Here is a 17,709-nt window from a genome sequence, read left to right as displayed (position 1 = left end):
AGGAGCTATGTGGTCCGGGGCTTTATGCCCCTGGTAGGGTCTCCCATGGCAAACAGGTCCTGGGTGACGGCGGGCTGGTGTAGGTTTGTTTATACCTCCACAGCTCAGCCGCCATGTGTTGGAGTTCACCCCAGTGAACGAGAGGGTCGCATCCCTGCGCCTTTGGGTCGGGGATAGGTGCCTCACTGTTGTCTTGGCTTATGGGCCGAACAGCAGTGCAGAGTACCCGGCCTTCTTGGAGTCCCTGGGAGGGGTGCTGGACAGTGCTCTGACTGGGGACTCCATTGTTCTACTGGGGGACTTCAACGCCCACGTGGGAAGAGACAGTGAGACCTGGAAGTGGGTGATTGGATTGCTCTTCCTCCCTGATCTGAACCCGAGTGATGTTCTGTTATTGGACTTCTGTGCTCGTCAGTGTGTCCATAACAAACACCATGTTCGAGCACAGGGGGGTCCATAAGTGCACTTGGCACCAGGACACTCTAGGTCAGAGGTCAATTATCGACTTTGTTGTCGTGTCATTTGACCTTTGACCTCGTGTTTTGGACACTCGGGTGAAGAGAGGAGCAGAGCTGTGGACCGATCTCCACCTGGTGGTGAGTTGGCGGTCGAAAGCTTCAGGCCGACAGAGACGAATGAAGACATAATACTGCTGGTGCTAATGAAGACATTCTGTGTGAACTCCATTAAAGCGACACTGAGGAACTTTCAGTTTTCGTTGATTTTGGCGGCGCCAGTGGACAAAAGCGGTAATGTTTCGCCTGAAGGAATGCTGCATTTCCAATGAGGACGAGCACGTAAAATGCTGCTCCCGGTGGCGTGCTGTCGGACTGGACTCGCCTACATTTGTTTCCAGTGGCTGTGTGAAGGACGGACAGCGACGAGGTAATGAATCTAATGGTGGCTCAACAATGTTATATCATGATGTGACGCATGCCGTAAAGCAGTCCGCACATTTTGAGTTTTTTAGTGTGCAGGGTTCCTACCATCCTCCTCACAGCTGCTCAGTCCAAGTGAAAGCAGTACAGACGCCCTCAGCCCGTGACAGAGGGTCACTCAGCTAGTTGTAAGTCAATGTATCTTCACAAAAGATATTAAAATGTTTTATTAAGGTTGAAAAGTTCCTTAGTGTCGCTTTAAAGCTTTAATATTCACACAGGACTGAGCTAAGCTCCTGAATTCTGGGATTAGTTTCCACTGAGGAGCGAGAGAGTCTCTGAGGACTCCACACACCACGAGGAAAACTCTAGTTCTCATACATCTTGTGTGCTTTTTTATTTTTTAACTGAAATTCACTTTCTCACAAGAATTGAAAAAGCTGAACATTTGCTGCCTGTGACTGTTTCTATAAAATGCTTTCATGCAGTAATTTGTTTATATTGCTGTCCGTGATTGTAAACAAACAAACCTCTATAATTCAAAAATGAGATGAATTCCAACATCATTCATGAACACAGTTTTTGTGTCTAAGGTGCAGATATTCCATCGAGACAGTTTATTTTCCAGTTATCCTGCGTCTCCCTTCACATCAGAGAGACTGTGGTGGTCCCTGCTGCGAACAGCACCGTCCAGATGGCGGCGGCGGCAGCGGTGGCGGCGGGGGCGGCGGCGCTGAAGGCCTTGTCGTGGGCGTAGGTGATGATGTGCAGGACCCCGCTGTAGGCCTCCTCACAGGTGGGCTGGATCAGATCCTCTGGGAGCTCGAAGCCAAAGGTGCCGTTGTCCCTCAGCTCAAAGGTGAAGGCCAGAGGGATGCCCACCATGTGAGCCCAGTCCTGGGATGATCCAGAGAAGGAATCTGGAAGAAAAACTGGAGATAAAACCAACACTCCTCACGCCGGGTGGCTAAAGTCACATCAGAAGAGCTTCTATTGATTGGGGCGATTTCTTGATCCAAGACCTACATAAGATATCTGAAGGGGTCCCGACTTCGTAGATCATCCCATGGGCTTCCTGAATGGCTTCAGCTGCAGCGAGTCCCACCTCCATCTGAGGACCACAGCAGCTCTCATCAGAGACACAAACTGTTTTGAAATATTTTCAGCCCTGGCTGTGTGTGTGTGTGTGTGTGTGTGTGTGTGTGTGTGTGTGTGTGTGTGTGGTGTGTGTGTGTGTGTGTGTGTGTGTGTGTGTGTGTGTGTGTGTGTGTGTGTGTGTGTGTGCGTGTGTGTGTGTGTGTGTTCTCCTCCAGAGATCCAGAGATGTGCAGCAGTTTATCAGTACTTTGTGTGATAACATGAGTACCAGCTCAGCGTAGTTGGAGGCGGTGAAGTTGGGGTGTCCGTATGGAAACAGGAGCTGCTGGCCGTAGGAGTGGATGGTGAGGAAACACAGGAAGTCGTCCTTCCGGCTTCCCACGAAATAGGTCAGGAACTGAGTTTCGGGCTCAGACATGGGACCAGTGCCACCATAGCGGTTTGAACAGCAGTCCGAAGACACTCTAACTGCTGTAAATGCAACACAGACAACACGTCTGGAGGCTGGTTGTCCTGAAGCTGTGCAATAGTTCTCAAGCTGGACGATGATTACAGTGGGTACGGAAAGTATTCAGACCCCTTGAAGTTTCTCACTCTGTGTCATTGCAGCAATTTGCCAAAATCAAAAATGTTCATTTTATTTCTCGTTAATGGACACTCAGCACCCCATCTTGACAGAAAAGAAATTTTCTGCAAATTTATTAAAAAAGAAAAACTGAAATTACACACAGTCATAAGTATTCAGACCCTGTGGTCAGTAATGAGTAGAAGCAACCTTTTCAGCAAAAGTACAGCCATGAGTCTTTTTAGGAAGGATGCAACAAGTTTTTCACACCTGGATTTGGGGAACCTCTGCCATCCTTCCTTGCAGATCGTCTCCAGTTCTGTCAGGCTGGATGGTGAACGTTGGCGGACAACCATTGTGAGGTGTCTCCAGCGATGCTCCATTGGGTTTAGGTCAGGCTTTAGGTCTGGCTGGACCGGTCAAGAACGGTCACAGAGTTGTTCTGAAGCCACTCCTTTGTGGGTCATTGTCCTCTTGAAAGGTGACCCTTCAGCCCAGTCTGAGGTCCTGAGCACTCTGGAAGACGTTTTCCTCCTGGATATCTCTGTACTTGGCCGCATTCATTTTTCCTTCAGTTGCAACCAGTCGTCCTGTCCCTGCAGCTGAAAAACACCCACAACATGATGCTCCCTCCACCGTGTTTCACTGTAGGGATTGTACTGGGCAGGTGATGAACAGTGCCTGGTTTTCTCCACACATCCCGCTTTTTAATTAACACCAAAAAGTTCAATCTTGGTCTCTTCAGACCAGAGAATCTTATTTCTCATAGTCTGGGAGTCCTTCTGGTGGTTTTTTTTGGCAAACTCAACGAGTCTTGCACTGAGGAGAGGCTTCCATCGGGCCATTCTGCCATAACGACCCGACCGGTGGAGGCTGCAGTGATAGCTGACTTTGTGGAACTTCCTCCCGTCTCCCTACGGCAAGTCTGGAGCTCAGCCACTGTGACCTTTGGGTTCTTCTTTACCTCTTTCACCAAGGCTCTTTTCCCACAATTGCTCAGTTTGGCTGGATGGCCAGGTCTAGGAAGAGTTGTGGTCGTCCCAAACTTCTTCCACTTGAGGATTTTGGAGGCCACTGTGCTCTTAGGAACCTTGAGTGCTGCAGAAATTATTTTGTAACCTTGGTCAGATCTGTGCTTTGCCACAGTTCAGTCTCTGAGCTCCTTGGGCAGGTCCTTCGACCTCATGATTCTCATTTCTTTGCATGGCTCTCGGAGGAGGCGGACGCTTTTTCTATCGCTCCCTACTTGCTTCTCCCTCCCTATTGTCTCTGCTTGCTGCACTCTTGTCTCAGCTGTTTGACTGGAGGAATCACTTGACTTGTTTTTTTGAACAAACCAAATATCAACCATGGAATTGATCAGCTGGTCTCTCAATGCAATTGATACGATCATTTCAACAAAGACCACAGGAGCAGGATCCTGCCTTCTGGATGGGGCCTGGCATGCTGGGTATGTGATGGACGCCCGTGGCAAGTGGAGGCGTGTCACATGCCTGGCACCCTTGTCCGTGGAGGACATAGGAAATGTTTGCATCTTCGGATTTATGATGACTGGCCTGTTGTTGATTGGCTTGTGCTGCAGCCTGATCTTCTGGAGGATTAAGAAGACCACCACCAAAAAAGATGTCCAAAGGATGACGGTCTTTTCAGATCAACAGGCAAAAGCTGACGCTGACCGTTTGTGCGAATTTATTCCAAAGTTGGACAATGTAGAGTTATGGACGATATGAGACTCTAGTTGGATGTCACCATCACCGAGAGGGTGAAACTTCAGCTTTTGCCTGGAAAAAAAAAAGCTGACAACCAAGCAGAGGAAGGTCAACGACTGCTTCCACACCAAAACAAGATACCTTCTGATTGCATCTGGCGCACCTAGAATTCAAAACAACCCCCTGAAAGGCTCAAGGTCAAAGGATCACTTCTCTATTTTCCCTCTCTTCTCACTCCCAACGCAACCCAACTCACTCTGGACTGCTTCTGTCGAGGCCGTCTGAATACTTTCCGTACCCGCTGCAACTGTGGTTTCATCACCGGTGGCTTTAAAGCGACACTCACTGCCCCAGTTGGAGTCGAAGTTGCGGTTGAGATCGGTGCCTTGGCAGTCACAACCCGGAGGACTTGCTGAGCGGTTTTTCCTCCACAGGCGAGTCTGCAGCGATTGTGGACATTTAGAAAACATCAAGATGAAATTCAAAAGGTTTTTAACCCAATCAGCTCATCTGTGCTTCATCTCTGGACAATTGAACAGTAATCTGGTAAAAATCGATCCAGTCCCAGCACTGACCGTGTTGTCCTTCCAGGAGTAGACATAGCCATCCACGTTGAACACCGGCGTGACGTAAAAGTCCAGGTTCTTCATCATCAGCTCCATTTTAGGATCCGTTTTGGACGTTTGAAGAATCTGGTTTAAAAGAGAAATCAGAATCAGAGTCGACCTTCAGGAAAAGAGAAAACATTGGAAAGACTAACTGGTTTCAGGTCCAGACTCTCTGAAAAAGGACTGGAGGACCTGCAGATGCTCTGGAGCGTCTGCAGGTCTCTTACCTGACGGACGAAGTACTGACAGAAGGCTGGAGCGATCCACTCCCGGGCGTGAATCCCACAGTCCATCCACACGGCTTTCTTCTTCAATCCGGTGTCCAGGCCGATCTGGGGAACAGGTGGAAACACATGAGACATGCTGCGGTGGCGGCGGCGGCGGCGGCCCTCTGCTCTGTGCTCCTTCGTCACCTTCAGTAAGCTGATGGTCCTGTTCTCATGAGTCCTGCCGTAGTCCACCACGGTCACCAGATCGGGGTGATCCTTCACCATCAGCCACATCCAGTCAGTGATCTGGACACAGACGGGTCAGTAACGGATCATAACTGGCTTCATGACTGCTGTGAGTCACACGTCCTCACCTCTGGCATGGGGTGATATCTGAAGTAGTCATGCTCCACTCTGCGGCACACAAGAGACACGTGAAAAACATTTTAACTACTCCAATCCAAAGATTGTGAAGATGTTATTTCAGTCATTTAATATATAAAAAAGGAATATTTGGTTTTTTGATCATAAATCAGATCCAAGTTTAGTTTCAAGTGGTTTTAATCCGGTATGTGATCTTTTTTGATGAACCCCAGTCAGTGTCCACTGCCGGATCTCTGCGGCAATACCACTGTATACCACAAGAGGGCGCAGCAGCGAACAGAAGACACCAGCAGACTGGACTGAGGCCTCTTGACCTGGACACCAGAGCTGGTCAGGGTTAGGAACAGTCCTTTGAACTCCTTCCTCCCTCTTCAGGTTAAAGTCTGTATTTCTCAGACACCATCTCTGTCTGTTGCAACTTTTCACTCTCCTGTTTGACCTTTAATCTGAGAATTTATTTGTTTTGTTTTTTTTTTAAATGTATTTCTATGCAGCCCAATTGCAATACTTGTGTTGTTGGTGTGACCCTGGATATTTGGGCAGATGAAGAGAAATTGAGACATGCATTCCTGGGATGAACATTCAGACCATAATAGGAGAGGACTCTATACCATTAAATTTAAAAAAATATACTTTACCTAATTACTATGTTCACTTTAGAAACGTGGTTCACTGCTGCAAAACAATTACAACTGAAGAAGGAAAGGAAAATATTGAGGTGGGTAGCTCATGAGAAAGATTTTTCACCAGGACTGCACGACTCAACTTTCAAGCAATGGACCCAAAAGGCATTACAGCCTTCTGCAGTTTAACTGACAATGGCGACATGAGAAGTTTTCAACAAGTGAAAGAGAGATTTGGACTTGAGAATCAAGATTCTTTTGATGTTTGCAACTAAGTGAATACTATAATAAAGAAGTAAAGGTAAAACAAAGTGAACTAAATGCAGTCCTAGATACGCTATGTAGCGCATACAAACAGAAAACACGGAACATTACATCAAGGTTACAAGTTTAATGTCTGGTCAAAGTCTACATCTCTTTACCTAAAAGTAAAGTGGGAAAAAGAAATGGCAATTACAATCTCAAATGAAGAGCGGTACCAAATCTGTGAACTGTCTCAGACCTCAACAAATTCACTTACATAGCGAGAATTCAATTGGTAAAACATTGTAAGGTTTTTTTTTATCACACCAAAGATTAACAGCAAACAATTGTCCATCCAACAAGTTTGTTGGAGGCGATGTGGCACAGCTGATGCCAATCACACCCATATTTTTTGTGACTGTTCACAGATTAAACCCTTCTGGTCATCTATCCACACCACTCTATGCAAGATTTTGAAATACCCTGTTCCACTTAACGGTAAGACACTGGACCAAGGGCTTATTTGTGACCTGGTGACAAAACAGGATCATTATTTGGTTGAAATATTATTGGTCACAAGGAAATGGCAAAAACCTGAGCCTCCCAACCAGTGGACGGGCATTGTGCAGGAAGTCTGGTTCATGGAAAAGATGACCTCCACCCTTAGACTGAAAGAACTTGAATTTCAAAACAAGTGGGATAAGTGATTACTTATCGAATGGCTATTTGGACTCTGAACCTCGTCCCTGTGACGAAGGTGATGCTGCGGTCTCTCATTTTTTTATTGTTGTTGTTTTGTTGTTTTCTTTGTATGTTTATTGTATTTAAGGGAAAATTAATGATAAAGATTTCAGTAACAAGAACAAAAAAGAAAAAAAAATCTGTAACTTCTTTCCAGCTCCAGGTGAGTTCTTCAGGCGGCGTCCACAGTCAGATCTCTATAAATGTTTTCATTGCTGATTTCATGAAGAGTTGCTTCTCAGATTTTCACTTTGAACTTCAGAATTCATCTGTTTCCTCTCAGTTCAACCAGAAACTGTGTTTTTGGGAGAAAAGAATCTGCTGAACAGACGTCAGGAAGTGGAAAGTGACTGAATGTCTTTCCTCTGAACAGGACATGAGTACCAGCATTGACCCTGAAGTGTCTGAATGGATGCTGCAGAGCAAGAGAACGGCTCACCTCTCTATTGTTGCTGCTGCCACAGCTGAAAGCAAGGCAGCACAGATGAGTCCCACACTCTGGAACATTGTCCCTGCTGCTCACATTCACCCAGTCCGGACCTCCTGGAGCCGCCGCCGCTGCTTCTGCTGTCCTCCTGATCAGTATCCTCCCAAACACTTCCTACCAGGTCACAACTGTTATAGAGTGTTCTCAGAGCAGGGTGGTGATATCCCTGGTTAACGCTCACACCCCCCTCCTCCTGCGCACTCCACACCCTGCTCTCCCTGCCCTCCCTGCCCTCCCACATAGATAGATTCTTTATTTCCTCCTCTCAGGGAAATTCGATAAATTGCTTCACATCCTCTAGTTTGTTAAAACGTCACAGTGTGCGGACAGAAATTCAACCATGAGAAAAAGAGGCTAAATCCTACAACCCCCCCAGTCACTGCCTCTCCACTCCAGACCCTCCCTGATGGAGGGAGGAGAATAAAAACCCCAACACGCCGGATCCTGACCTGGAGATCAGGGAGGATCCTTCCCCTCCAGGCCCTCACAGCCAGTTCAGGTTATGTAATGTGATGTTACGTTATGAACTAAACATGCAAAAGCTGCCCAGTTTTTATTCACCAGATATTTGGAGGAATCTGCCTGAAAACAGGATGGGTTAGTGATTTATTTTCAAATCAGGGCCAAGACGTTCCTGTCCAGTGAAGATCTATTGAATGTTTCACTGAGGTGCTTGCTGTTCTTCCTTTAACTGCTCTGTTGTTTCATTTCATTGCGTCTCTCAGACCAGAGCACTCAAACACAGAATTAAACACACGGCGGATGTTATGAAAACCACGTCGCCCTTGGACAAAGCCATTCTGGTCAGAATGGACCATTCTTGGCAACACTTTATCAAGGCAGTGGGCTAAAGCTTCATAAAGTACGTATTTTTAAACCATTACTGAGGAGAGATATTGGCCTATAAGATCCACATGATGTGGATATTTTTCCTGGTTTCAACATTTATCTTTCGAACTTGTATCACTTATCATATGTCCCCTTAAAAATGCTTTGAATGCCTCCCATCGTACGGAAGCTGAAGTTTGATTTGTGTTATTTATAAAGAAATCATTAATCTGAACACTGATATACCGACACTGTAAAATTGGGATCCTTCAGCCTGAAGCATTGAAGGCGCCATCTTGTGGTGAAATTTAAGGAGTGCTGAATATTTAAACACAGGGACGCTGAGGCATGGCCTGAGATAAGAATACTCAGCTTTTTGAAACAGATGATGTCGATGAAGGAGAAGTCAAAAATAATCTACTCTGGAGAATGTTTGAGTAGTGGTCGAGTGACAGGAATATGCTGACTAACCAGACTGGAATTTTCTCCAAATGTCTATTAAATTGAATTCTTTAATGTAATGGAGTAGTTCTACTCTGGTCTGAACATGCAACACATCTCTTCCTGTTGATCTGTCTGGCTGAAGGGTAAAATTAAAGTCTCCACCTATATTATACCTGCCTGGCAGAGCAGCCAGGGGTAAAAACAAATTTCTTTTAAAAGAAGGATTATCGTCATTGGGAGCATATAAATTTACAAGATTTAGCTGAATTGAAAAGATTTCACACTGAACAGTAAGAAATCTGCCCAATCTGTCCTCACCCTCATCCTTCAGTGAAGCTGAAGTAGCCTACACTGGATAGCAAGCATTTGACAACGAAAAAGTAAAACAAAAAGGTGCCTCGTAAACATGAACGAAAAACTGGTCCACTAGTCTGAGGAACAGCATACGAAGTGATTTGAACCGAGCTCCCAAGAAAACACCACCAGTAAACATAAGTCCTCTCCGTCTTCAGCCTCTGTACAAGGCTCTCTGATCGCTCTTTGGTTTCAAATCGAGTCTGCCGACACAACGAGCTCGTTCAGTGATCAGAGGCTGAGGAAATACGTTCTCCCCGAGCGCTTCTGAAATACACTTTTCCAAAAAAGCACACACATCACCTTGTTCTTTCGATTCAGGTCGTCCAATCAGGCGCAGGTTTGACCTCCGTGCTCCATTCTCCTGGTCATCCACCTTCCGGATTAGCTCCTGCATGGTGGTTTTCATGGTGGATGAGCCGGTTTTCAGGTCATCTACATCATCCTCACACGTGCTAATTCTTGCTTCAGCCTCAATTATCTGGTCCGTCAGTGTTTTAATGTCGTTTTTCACACCGCCAGTGGCGCCCATGATTCCGTCAAACTTCACATTAAAATCCTCCTTCATTGTGGAGAACTCTTCTCTCATTGAGCGAATGATTTTATCTTGGATGCTGTCCGGGCTAGCATTAGCATCTTCAATGCTAGCAGTAGCTAGCTGTCCAGAGGGGAGCGAATCTTCAACAGATGTAGCTGACTTTGGCTTTGGATTTACCTTTGGAGACATCCCAATAGTTTGTTGTTATCGAGAGAGTTCTTTTTTGGTCGATTTGTCCAAGTTTGGTTGCGCCCTGATAGCTATTTTATAGAGTTTACATGGGAGCCACACATCTACCGATTGACGCGCCATAGCCGTAAGTCCATTCTGGCATAAGTTTCCCTTGAGGAGAGATAGAATCTCTGAGAACTCCACATACCATGAGGAAAACTCTAGCTCACATATATCTTTGAGGAGCGGCTCATCTTTTGGGGTGCGCTTGCAGAGAAATGCTGGAGGAGGCTGGGGCGCCTCTGCAGGACATCTGCCTCGCTTCAGTGGTGAACTCCATCCGGCTGGAGGAGCAGTACCACTATGTGACCATCATCATGCGGGGCCGGCTGGACCGGACGCGGTCTGGGGAACCGCAGAACCTGGAACCGGAGAAAAATGAAGGTGGGACGAAGAGTGGAAGCCCCTCTGCTGCCCGAGCAGGTGATGACGGAGCCTGCTGTGGTTCTTCTGTCCATCAGGCTGGACGTGGACCCGCTGGGATGAGTTTCCTCCAGAGGAGCAGCTCTTTCTGCCGCTGGCCGGCCTGAGACAGCAGGGCTACCATCCGTTCAGGGACACCCAGACTCAACACTGAGACTCCTTCAAGTAGCATATGCACTGTTTTTTATTTAAAATAAACAAAACAAATTGTTTCTTTTGTTGGCAGTGATTGCAAACAGACAAAGCTTCAAAAATGAGATGCATTTCAACGTCATTTATGAACACAGTTTTTGTGTCTAAGGTGCAGACATTCAGTCTAAACAGTTTATTTTCCAGTCATCCTGCGTCTCCCTTCACATCAGAGAGACTGCGGTGGTCCCTGCTGCTAACAGCAGCGTCCAGACGGCGGCGGCGGTGGTGGCGGCGTTGAAGGCCTTGTCATGGGCGTAGGTGATGATGTGCAGGACCCCGCTGTAGGCCTCCTCACAGGCGGGCTGGATCTGATCCTCTGGGAGCTCGAAGCCAAAGGTGCCGTTGTCCCTCAGCTCGAAGGTGAAGGTCAGCGGGATGCCCAGCATGTGAGCCCAGTCCTGGGATGAGCCAGAGAAGGGATCTGGAAGAAAAGCTGGAGGTAAAACCAACACTCCTCCCTCCAGGTGGCTGAAGTCACATCAGAAGAGCTTCTATTGATCGAGGCGATTTCTTGATCAGACCTACTTAAGATATCTGAAGGTTTCAAGACCTTGTAGATCATCCCATGGACTTCCTGAATGGCTTCAGCTGCAGCGAGTGCCACCTCCATCTGAGGACCACAGCAGCTCTCATCAGAGACAGAGACGCTTGTTTTGGAATATTTTCACCCCTAGCTCTGTGTGTGTGTGTGTGTGTGTGTGTGTGTGTGTGTGTGTGTGTGTGTGTGTGTGTGTTCTCCTCCAGAGATGTGCAGTAGTTTATCAGTACTTTGTGTGATAACATGAGTACCAGCTCAGCGTAGTTGGAGGCGGTGAAGTTGGGGTGTCCGTATGGAACCAGGAGCATCTGGCCGAAGGAGTGGATGGTGAGGAAACACAGGAAGTCGTCCTTCCGGGTTCCCACGAAGTAGGTCAGGAACTGAGTTTCGGGCTCAGACATGGGCGCAGTGCCGCAGTAGCTTTCTCTACAGCAATTCGAAGACACTCCAGCTGCTGTCAATGCAACACAGACAACACGTCTGGAGGCTGGTCTGTCATGACGAAGACCAGGAAGTCCGTGTTTTCCCCAACTCTTCCACCATGAGCCAGAAAATCAACAGCTAAATCAGTCGCCGCCCACACCTCCAGCCCACAATCCAAGACGGCAGCGGATCACTTGTCTCTGTCGGGTCTCTGTATGTTTTTAGTGTTTTCCTCATATTTTTATCCCTTTTCTGTTGGACTTTAGTACATGTTGTTAAACATGTTGCTTTATGCTTTTGTAAAGCACCTTGTGACTTGATGCTCTGGAAAGGTGCTATATAGATAAAGTTTATATTATTATTATTATTAACTGTCCTTCTGTCGAGGCAGGCCCAGCCCAGAAGAACATGGAATAAAAGCTCTATTTCATGAATGATCAGGATCCTTTCGGGGTGAAATACTGCATGGTTTTCCCTGTAAGGCGCAGCGCTGAACATTCCATCTGGCTATACTTAAATAAATGGTAAAAGTCTGAAGTCAGTCGTTTTGGCATTTTTCACACCAAGTATAGAATCAAAGAACCGGGTGGAGTCGATCGGATGGAAGTCCTCGGCTCCAACAGAGATGGAAAAGTTGTACTGTGCTTCACTTTTTATTGATCTGTCAGAAGCTTTTGACACTGTGGACCATTTTATCCTAAAGCATAGGCTTCTTTGTTTGAGTTTGTCAATTGATGCTGTTGCCTTGTTCACAAACTATCGTCAGTGATGATGGCCTTTGTTCTGACTTTGAGAATGCCCACAAGGGGGTGCCTCAGGGGTCCCAAGTTGTAGTTGGTAACACTGTGTATTGTAAATGTCACTTTGTAAGCCCCAGGACTCCCTTGGAAAACAGGTTTTTAATCTCGATGGGATTTTCCTGGTCAAATAAAGGTTAAATATTAAAAATAAATAAATAAATAAATAAAAATAAATGCAAGAAACTTTATCATCCAGGACTCAAGTCCTGCATGTCAACATGACTCCAGACCTGCAGTAAAATAATAGATGGCAGCTGAAATGTGGGGGTGGTCCTGAAGCTGTGCGATAGTTCTCAAGCTGGACGATGATTAACTGTGGTTTTATCACCGGTGGCTTTAAAGCGACACTCACTGCCCCAGTTGGAGTCGAAGTTGCGGTTGAGATCGGTGCCTTGGCAGTCACAACCCGGAGGACTTGCTGAGCGGTTTTTCCTCCACAGGCGAGTCTGCAGCGATTGTGGACATTTAGGAAACATAGAGATGCAATTCAAAGGTTTTTAACCCAATCAGCTCGTCTGTGCTTCATCTCTGGGCAATTGAACAGTAATCTGGTAAAAATCGATCCAGTCCCGGCACTGACCGTGTTGTCCTTCCAGGAGTAGACATAGCCGTCCACGTTGAACACCGGCGTGACGTAGAAGTCCAGGTTCTTCATCATCAGCTCCATTTTAGGATCTGTTTTGGACGTTTGAAGGATCTAGTCCAGCCAGTCTGCGTCAGATTTATTTTGAGTGAATTTGAGAAATGAAGCATCTGCAGGTCTCTTACCTGACGGACAAAGTACTGACAGAAGGCTGGAGCGATCCACTCCCGGGCGTGAATCCCACAGTCCATCCACACGGCTTTCTTCTTCAATCCGGTGTCCAGGCCGACCTGGGGAACAGGTGGAAACACATGAGACATGCAGCAGTGGCGGCGGCGGCGGCGGCCCTCTGCTCTGTGCTCCTTCGTCACCTTCAGTAAGCTGATGGTCCTGTTCTCATGAGTCCTGCCGTAGTCCACCACGGTCACCAGATCGGGGTGATCCTTCACCATCAGCCACATCCAGTCAGTGATCTGGACACAGACGGGTCAGTAACGGATCATAACTGGCTTCATGACTGCTGTGAGTCAGACGTCCTCACCTCTGGCATGGGGTGATATTTGAAGTAGTCATGCTCCACTCTGCGGCACACAAGAGACACGTGAAAAACATTTTTACTACTCTTTGCTACCCTCACCCCAACCGGAATAACAGAAAGCTGCCACCTCTGAGCCTGGTTCTGCAAAGGTTTCTTCCTGTCAAAAGAGTTTTTCCTTTCTACAGTCGATATGTTTGCTCATGTGGATCTGTTGGGTTTTCTCTGCAAAAGTGTTGAGAAATGACTATTTTCTAATTGGCACTTTATCAAGAAAGGTAAATTGAACTGAATTAATTTGAACTGAATTAAAGTCTGCATTTCTCTGTCTGTTAGAACTTTTCACTCTTCTGTTTTTACTTTCATCTGAGAATTTATTTCTATATGAGCTGTTCAAACAGGTCGACCAGCTTTCTGCACTCCGGTCTTCACTTTGGATGGTGGATCTTTAAATTCTGTAACAGGTGAGTTCTTACAACCTGCAGAAGTCAAGGCCACATCCACAGTCAGATCTCTTAAAATGTTTTCATTGCTGAGTTCGTGAAAAGTTGCTTCTCAGATTTTCACTTTGAACTTCAGAATTCAAATATTTCCTCTGAGTATAACCCGAAACTGAGTTTTTTGTAGAAAAGAATCTGCTGAACAGGAAGTGGAAAGTGACTGAATTTCTTTTCTCTAAACAGCACATGAGTATCAGAGAGCATAAGAGAACGGCTCACCTCTCTATTGTTGCTGCTGCCACAGCTGAAAGCAAGGCAGCACAGATGAGTCCCGCACTCTGGAACATTGTCCCTGCTGCTCACATTCACCCAGTCCGGACCTCCTGGAGCCGCCGCCGCTGCTTCTGCTGTCCTCCGACCAGGTTACAACTGTTATAGAGTGTACTGAGAGCAGGGTGGGGATATCCCTGGTTAACGCTCACACCCCCCTCCTCCGGCGCTCTCTGCACCCTGCTCTCCCTGCGTCCCTGCCCTCCCACATAGATGGACTCTTTATTCCTCCTCTCGGGGAAATTCGATAAAGTGCTTCACATCCACTCGTTTGTTCAAGCGTCACAGTGTGCGGACAGAAATTCAACCATGAGAAAAAGATGCAAAATCCTAGGGGAGGAGGGAGGAGAATAGAAACTCCAACACGCCGGATCCTGACCTGGAGATCAGGGAGGATCCTTCTCCTCCAGGCCCCCGCAGCCAGTTCAAGTTATGTAATGTGATGTTATGTTATGAACCAAACATGCAAAGGCTGCGTCCAGTTTTTATTCTCCAGCTATTTGGAGGAATCTGCCTGAAAACAGGATGGGTTCGTAAGAAATCAGGGCCAAGATGCTCCTGCTGTGCTGCTGCTGACTTTCAGTGGGGACAGAATCTATTGAATGTTTCACTGTGGTGCTTGCTGTTCTTCCTTTAACTGCTTTGCTGTTTCATTTCATTGTATTCATCTTTTCTTATAATTATTCACCTTCCTCGTTGCCGTCAGCCCCGTTTGCTCATGTAAAACACTTCTAATTCCATCAAAATGTGTTGAACAGATAAAGCTGCCTTGCCTTGGATACTGATCGGTGATGATTTATTCTTGGCCTTGAAGGTTATTTGTGCTGTTTTTAATCTCAGCGTATCCATGAATTTAATTAACTTGGACTTGTGTTGCTGTGGTTCAAGCGTTCAACTTTATGAATGATTCTCTTTCCTCTTTTCAGTTGAATTATCAGTGGAAATGGCGAATACGTGTTTTGTATTTATCAGTTTTGTCTTTTACAGTTATTTTTTTGAAATATTGTGACACAAAGAAATCTAAGTTCGTCAATCATATCAGTGATTAGTGTCTCTGAACATGCAGCCATAAGTCAACCCTACATTCATCATTTCTGCTAAAAGCGGGAATCATCCGGCCCTCCTCGTCTGCTCTCGGGGCAGGCTTCTTCTTTGTTGGTAAGAAGGATGCCTCTCTTCGCCCATGCATCGATTACAGGCAGCTCAACAACATCATATTTAAGGACAAATATTCATTGCCCCTTATGGACTCTGCTTGAGAGTTGCTGCTGGGAGCCACCATCTTCACCAAGCTGGACTTGCGTAATGCGTACCATCTGGTCCGCATCCGAGAGGTAGGCGAGCAGCTGACGGGGTTCAAGACACCGGTGGGGCATTTTGAGTGCCTGGTCACGCCCTTCGGCCTCACCAACGCCCCGGCAGTGTTCCAACGTCAAGTTAATGATATGCGAGACTTCCTAAACACTTTTCTATTTGTGCATCTTGATGATATCCTGGTGTTCTCTAAATCCAAGAAGGAGCAAGGTGGTGGTAAACTGCCCCATCCCCCTCAACCACAAACAACTGCAACGCTTCCTGGGCTTTGTTAATTTTTACAGACGATTCATCAGAGGCTACAGTCAGGCGGCGCGTCCCCTCACCCATCCACCAAGTCACGCTTCGTCTGGTCTGAGGAGGCTGGGAGGGCCTTCGCTCATCTCAAAGAGCGCTTCGGCAGCGCTCCCATCCCGGCCCAGCAGCTCATTGTGCATGTGGATGTGTAATGGTGATATAAGTTATGTTGAAATGCTGGTAAAAAACATGAGAATATGTTAAAATGTTAAGCAAAAGAATGCGTCAATTCATGAAAGTACGTGGTTAAAAATAAAGGTTCATCAAAGGTTAAAAAAGATTAAGGTGAAATTCATAGTGCTCTGTTGATCGAGTTATCTGTCATCCATTACTCTGGTCTCTCAGGCAAACAAGCATAGAGAGTTAAGCCAAAGAGGGACAATCTGTGTTTTAAACATAATTAATGTCTGATATTATTTTGAAGTATGTGTTTGGTTCCTATTTAATGTTTTCCACAGTGTTTTTGTTTCTACAATTATATTTCTTTGAAAATTGGGTAACACTTTACTTGAAGCCCCTCTTTATAACACATTATAAGTAGTTATAAACACTAATACATGATCACAATGCTTTATAACTCACTATACAACAGTATACAGCATAGGATTAAGGTTAGGGTTAGGGTTAGGGTTAGGGTTAGGGTTTGGTCCTGGCATTGTGATCATCTATGAATGTTTATAACTATAGCGACACATGTTATAATGGCATTATAATGCTTTATGAATGTACTTATAATGTGTTATGCAGGGGGGCTTCAAGTAAAGTGTTACCGAAAATTGTTTCTCTGCTCTTTGATCGGGTTTTGATTACTTATGTCTGAGCTCAGCTGCTTCCTTTCATCCATTATTACACTGGATATGTCTGCAGAAGCACCATGTCTGTATTTTTTCTTTATTATGCCCTTTACAGGGGTGTAACAGACTCTGGGATCGGTGCCGTCCTCTCGGATGGTAAGTTCCACCCCTGTGCCTTCTATCACCAATCGTCCAGGCTTCTGGAATACCAAACCTGATGCCATCTCTCGACAATTCACCGGTGAGGGAGAGGAGAGCAAGGAGGCTACCATTGTCCCCACTGATTGTGTGGCGGGAACGTTATCCTGGCCCATTATGGAGCAGGTGCAAGGGGCATTGGTTGATGAGCCGGATCCTGGGGGAGGCCTTGCCAAAAGGACATTCGTTCCATCCAAGGTCCGTGGTGTGGCGTTACGCTGGCTACAAGTCAATTCAATTGAGCTACACGCCGCCAAACTCACGCGTCATCCTGGGATCAGGAGAGTGTTGTTGCACCTGTAATGTGGATTTTGGTATCCTGGTATGTGGAGGGATGTTAAGGATTATGTCCGTGCCTGTCCCGAGTGTTCTGCAGGGAAGTCTTCATCTGCCCCTACCTCTCCTGCTAAAACTCCTAAACCTAGGTGGATTGACGAGCTCATCTACACGGTGGGCCGTATCCCAGATGTCCAGCGTCGGGACAGGGGCCTCCAGTACCTCATCGATTGGGAGGGCTGCCGGCCAGAGGAACGGCAGCGGGTTCCATGTTGCCGCATCCTGGGCGAGGAGGTGGTGGCTTGGTTCCATCGAGACCATCCTGTGAAGCCTGGTGGTCCGCCAGGGGGCGTCCCTTGAGGGAGGGGTACTGTCAGGATTCTGTTCAGGCAGGCAGCGGGCAGTCGCAGTCTCCCTGGGTCCATCTGACTGCTGATTGCATTCACCTGGGCACTGCCACTCGGCCTGCCTATATCAGCCTCTCCCTGCCACCTGCTCCTTGCGGGGTCGTTGTCTTTTCCAGACTCCTTTGCTTCTGCAGCGGGATTCTGCTGTTCTGTCAAGCCTGTCAAGGAGAGGAGGTTTTTCACGCCTTGTCTGATCTTGTCAAACCTTGCCTCGGTTCC

General features: G+C 46.7%; 3 protein-coding genes across 3 annotated transcripts; 1 reads left to right on the top strand and 2 right to left on the bottom strand.

Annotated features, from left to right (window-relative positions):
* Positions 1 to 932: 932 nt before the first annotated feature.
* On the bottom strand, positions 933 to 7,656 carry LOC115383701 (carboxypeptidase O-like). The gene is made up of 9 exons (XM_030085882.1): positions 7,498 to 7,656; positions 5,442 to 5,481; positions 5,272 to 5,373; positions 5,086 to 5,190; positions 4,826 to 4,942; positions 4,597 to 4,690; positions 2,245 to 2,447; positions 1,905 to 1,989; positions 933 to 1,798 (listed from the first exon to the last, which is right to left on the bottom strand). Exons 1-9 carry the CDS (start codon positions 7,563 to 7,565, stop codon positions 1,524 to 1,526), a joined length of 1,089 nt encoding a protein of 362 aa, XP_029941742.1. The 5' UTR covers positions 7,566 to 7,656; the 3' UTR covers positions 933 to 1,523.
* A 482-nt stretch (positions 7,657 to 8,138) lies between these two features.
* LOC115383904 (nucleotide triphosphate diphosphatase NUDT15-like) lies at positions 8,139 to 10,677 on the top strand. The gene is made up of 3 exons (XM_030086107.1): positions 8,139 to 8,142; positions 10,127 to 10,324; positions 10,402 to 10,677. Exons 1-3 carry the CDS (start codon positions 8,139 to 8,141, stop codon positions 10,515 to 10,517), a joined length of 318 nt encoding a protein of 105 aa, XP_029941967.1. The 3' UTR covers positions 10,518 to 10,677.
* On the bottom strand, positions 10,588 to 14,284 carry LOC115383702 (carboxypeptidase O-like). The gene is made up of 9 exons (XM_030085883.1): positions 14,154 to 14,284; positions 13,441 to 13,480; positions 13,271 to 13,372; positions 13,085 to 13,189; positions 12,897 to 13,013; positions 12,669 to 12,762; positions 11,345 to 11,547; positions 11,081 to 11,165; positions 10,588 to 10,976 (listed from the first exon to the last, which is right to left on the bottom strand). Exons 1-9 carry the CDS (start codon positions 14,219 to 14,221, stop codon positions 10,717 to 10,719), a joined length of 1,074 nt encoding a protein of 357 aa, XP_029941743.1. The 5' UTR covers positions 14,222 to 14,284; the 3' UTR covers positions 10,588 to 10,716.
* Between the last annotated feature and the right edge of the window lie 3,425 nt (positions 14,285 to 17,709).

Source organism: Salarias fasciatus (genome assembly GCF_902148845.1).
Source record: "Salarias fasciatus chromosome 23 unlocalized genomic scaffold, fSalaFa1.1 super_scaffold_20, whole genome shotgun sequence".
Lineage (NCBI taxonomy): Eukaryota > Metazoa > Chordata > Actinopteri > Blenniiformes > Blenniidae > Salarias > Salarias fasciatus.
The sequence above is the reverse complement of the archived record's forward strand: the minus strand, read 5'-3'. Positions and strand labels throughout refer to the sequence as shown.

Bases quoted from the DNA above. Each gene is read 5' to 3' on its own strand.
- LOC115383701 (XM_030085882.1), bottom strand. From the start codon at position 7,565: ATGTTCCAGAGTGTGGGACTCATCTGTGCTGCCTTGCTTTCAGCTGTG. The intron at 5,191-5,271 runs GTGACGAAGGAG...CCTGTTCCCCAG, and splicing joins GGACCATCAGCTTACTGAAG to ATCGGCCTGGACACCGGATT. The intron at 1,990-2,244 runs GTACTCATGTTA...TGTGGTCCTCAG, and splicing joins CCTCCAACTACGCTGAGCTG to ATGGAGGTGGGACTCGCTGC.
- LOC115383904 (XM_030086107.1), top strand. The intron at 10,325-10,401 runs GTGGGACGAAGA...TCTGTCCATCAG, and splicing joins GGAACCGGAGAAAAATGAAG to GCTGGACGTGGACCCGCTGG.
- LOC115383702 (XM_030085883.1), bottom strand. From the start codon at position 14,221: ATGTTCCAGAGTGCGGGACTCATCTGTGCTGCCTTGCTTTCAGCTGTG. The intron at 13,014-13,084 runs GTAAGAGACCTG...TGGCTGGACTAG, and splicing joins GTCAGTACTTTGTCCGTCAG to ATCCTTCAAACGTCCAAAAC. The intron at 12,763-12,896 runs GTCAGTGCCGGG...CAATCGCTGCAG, and splicing joins ACTCCTGGAAGGACAACACG to ACTCGCCTGTGGAGGAAAAA.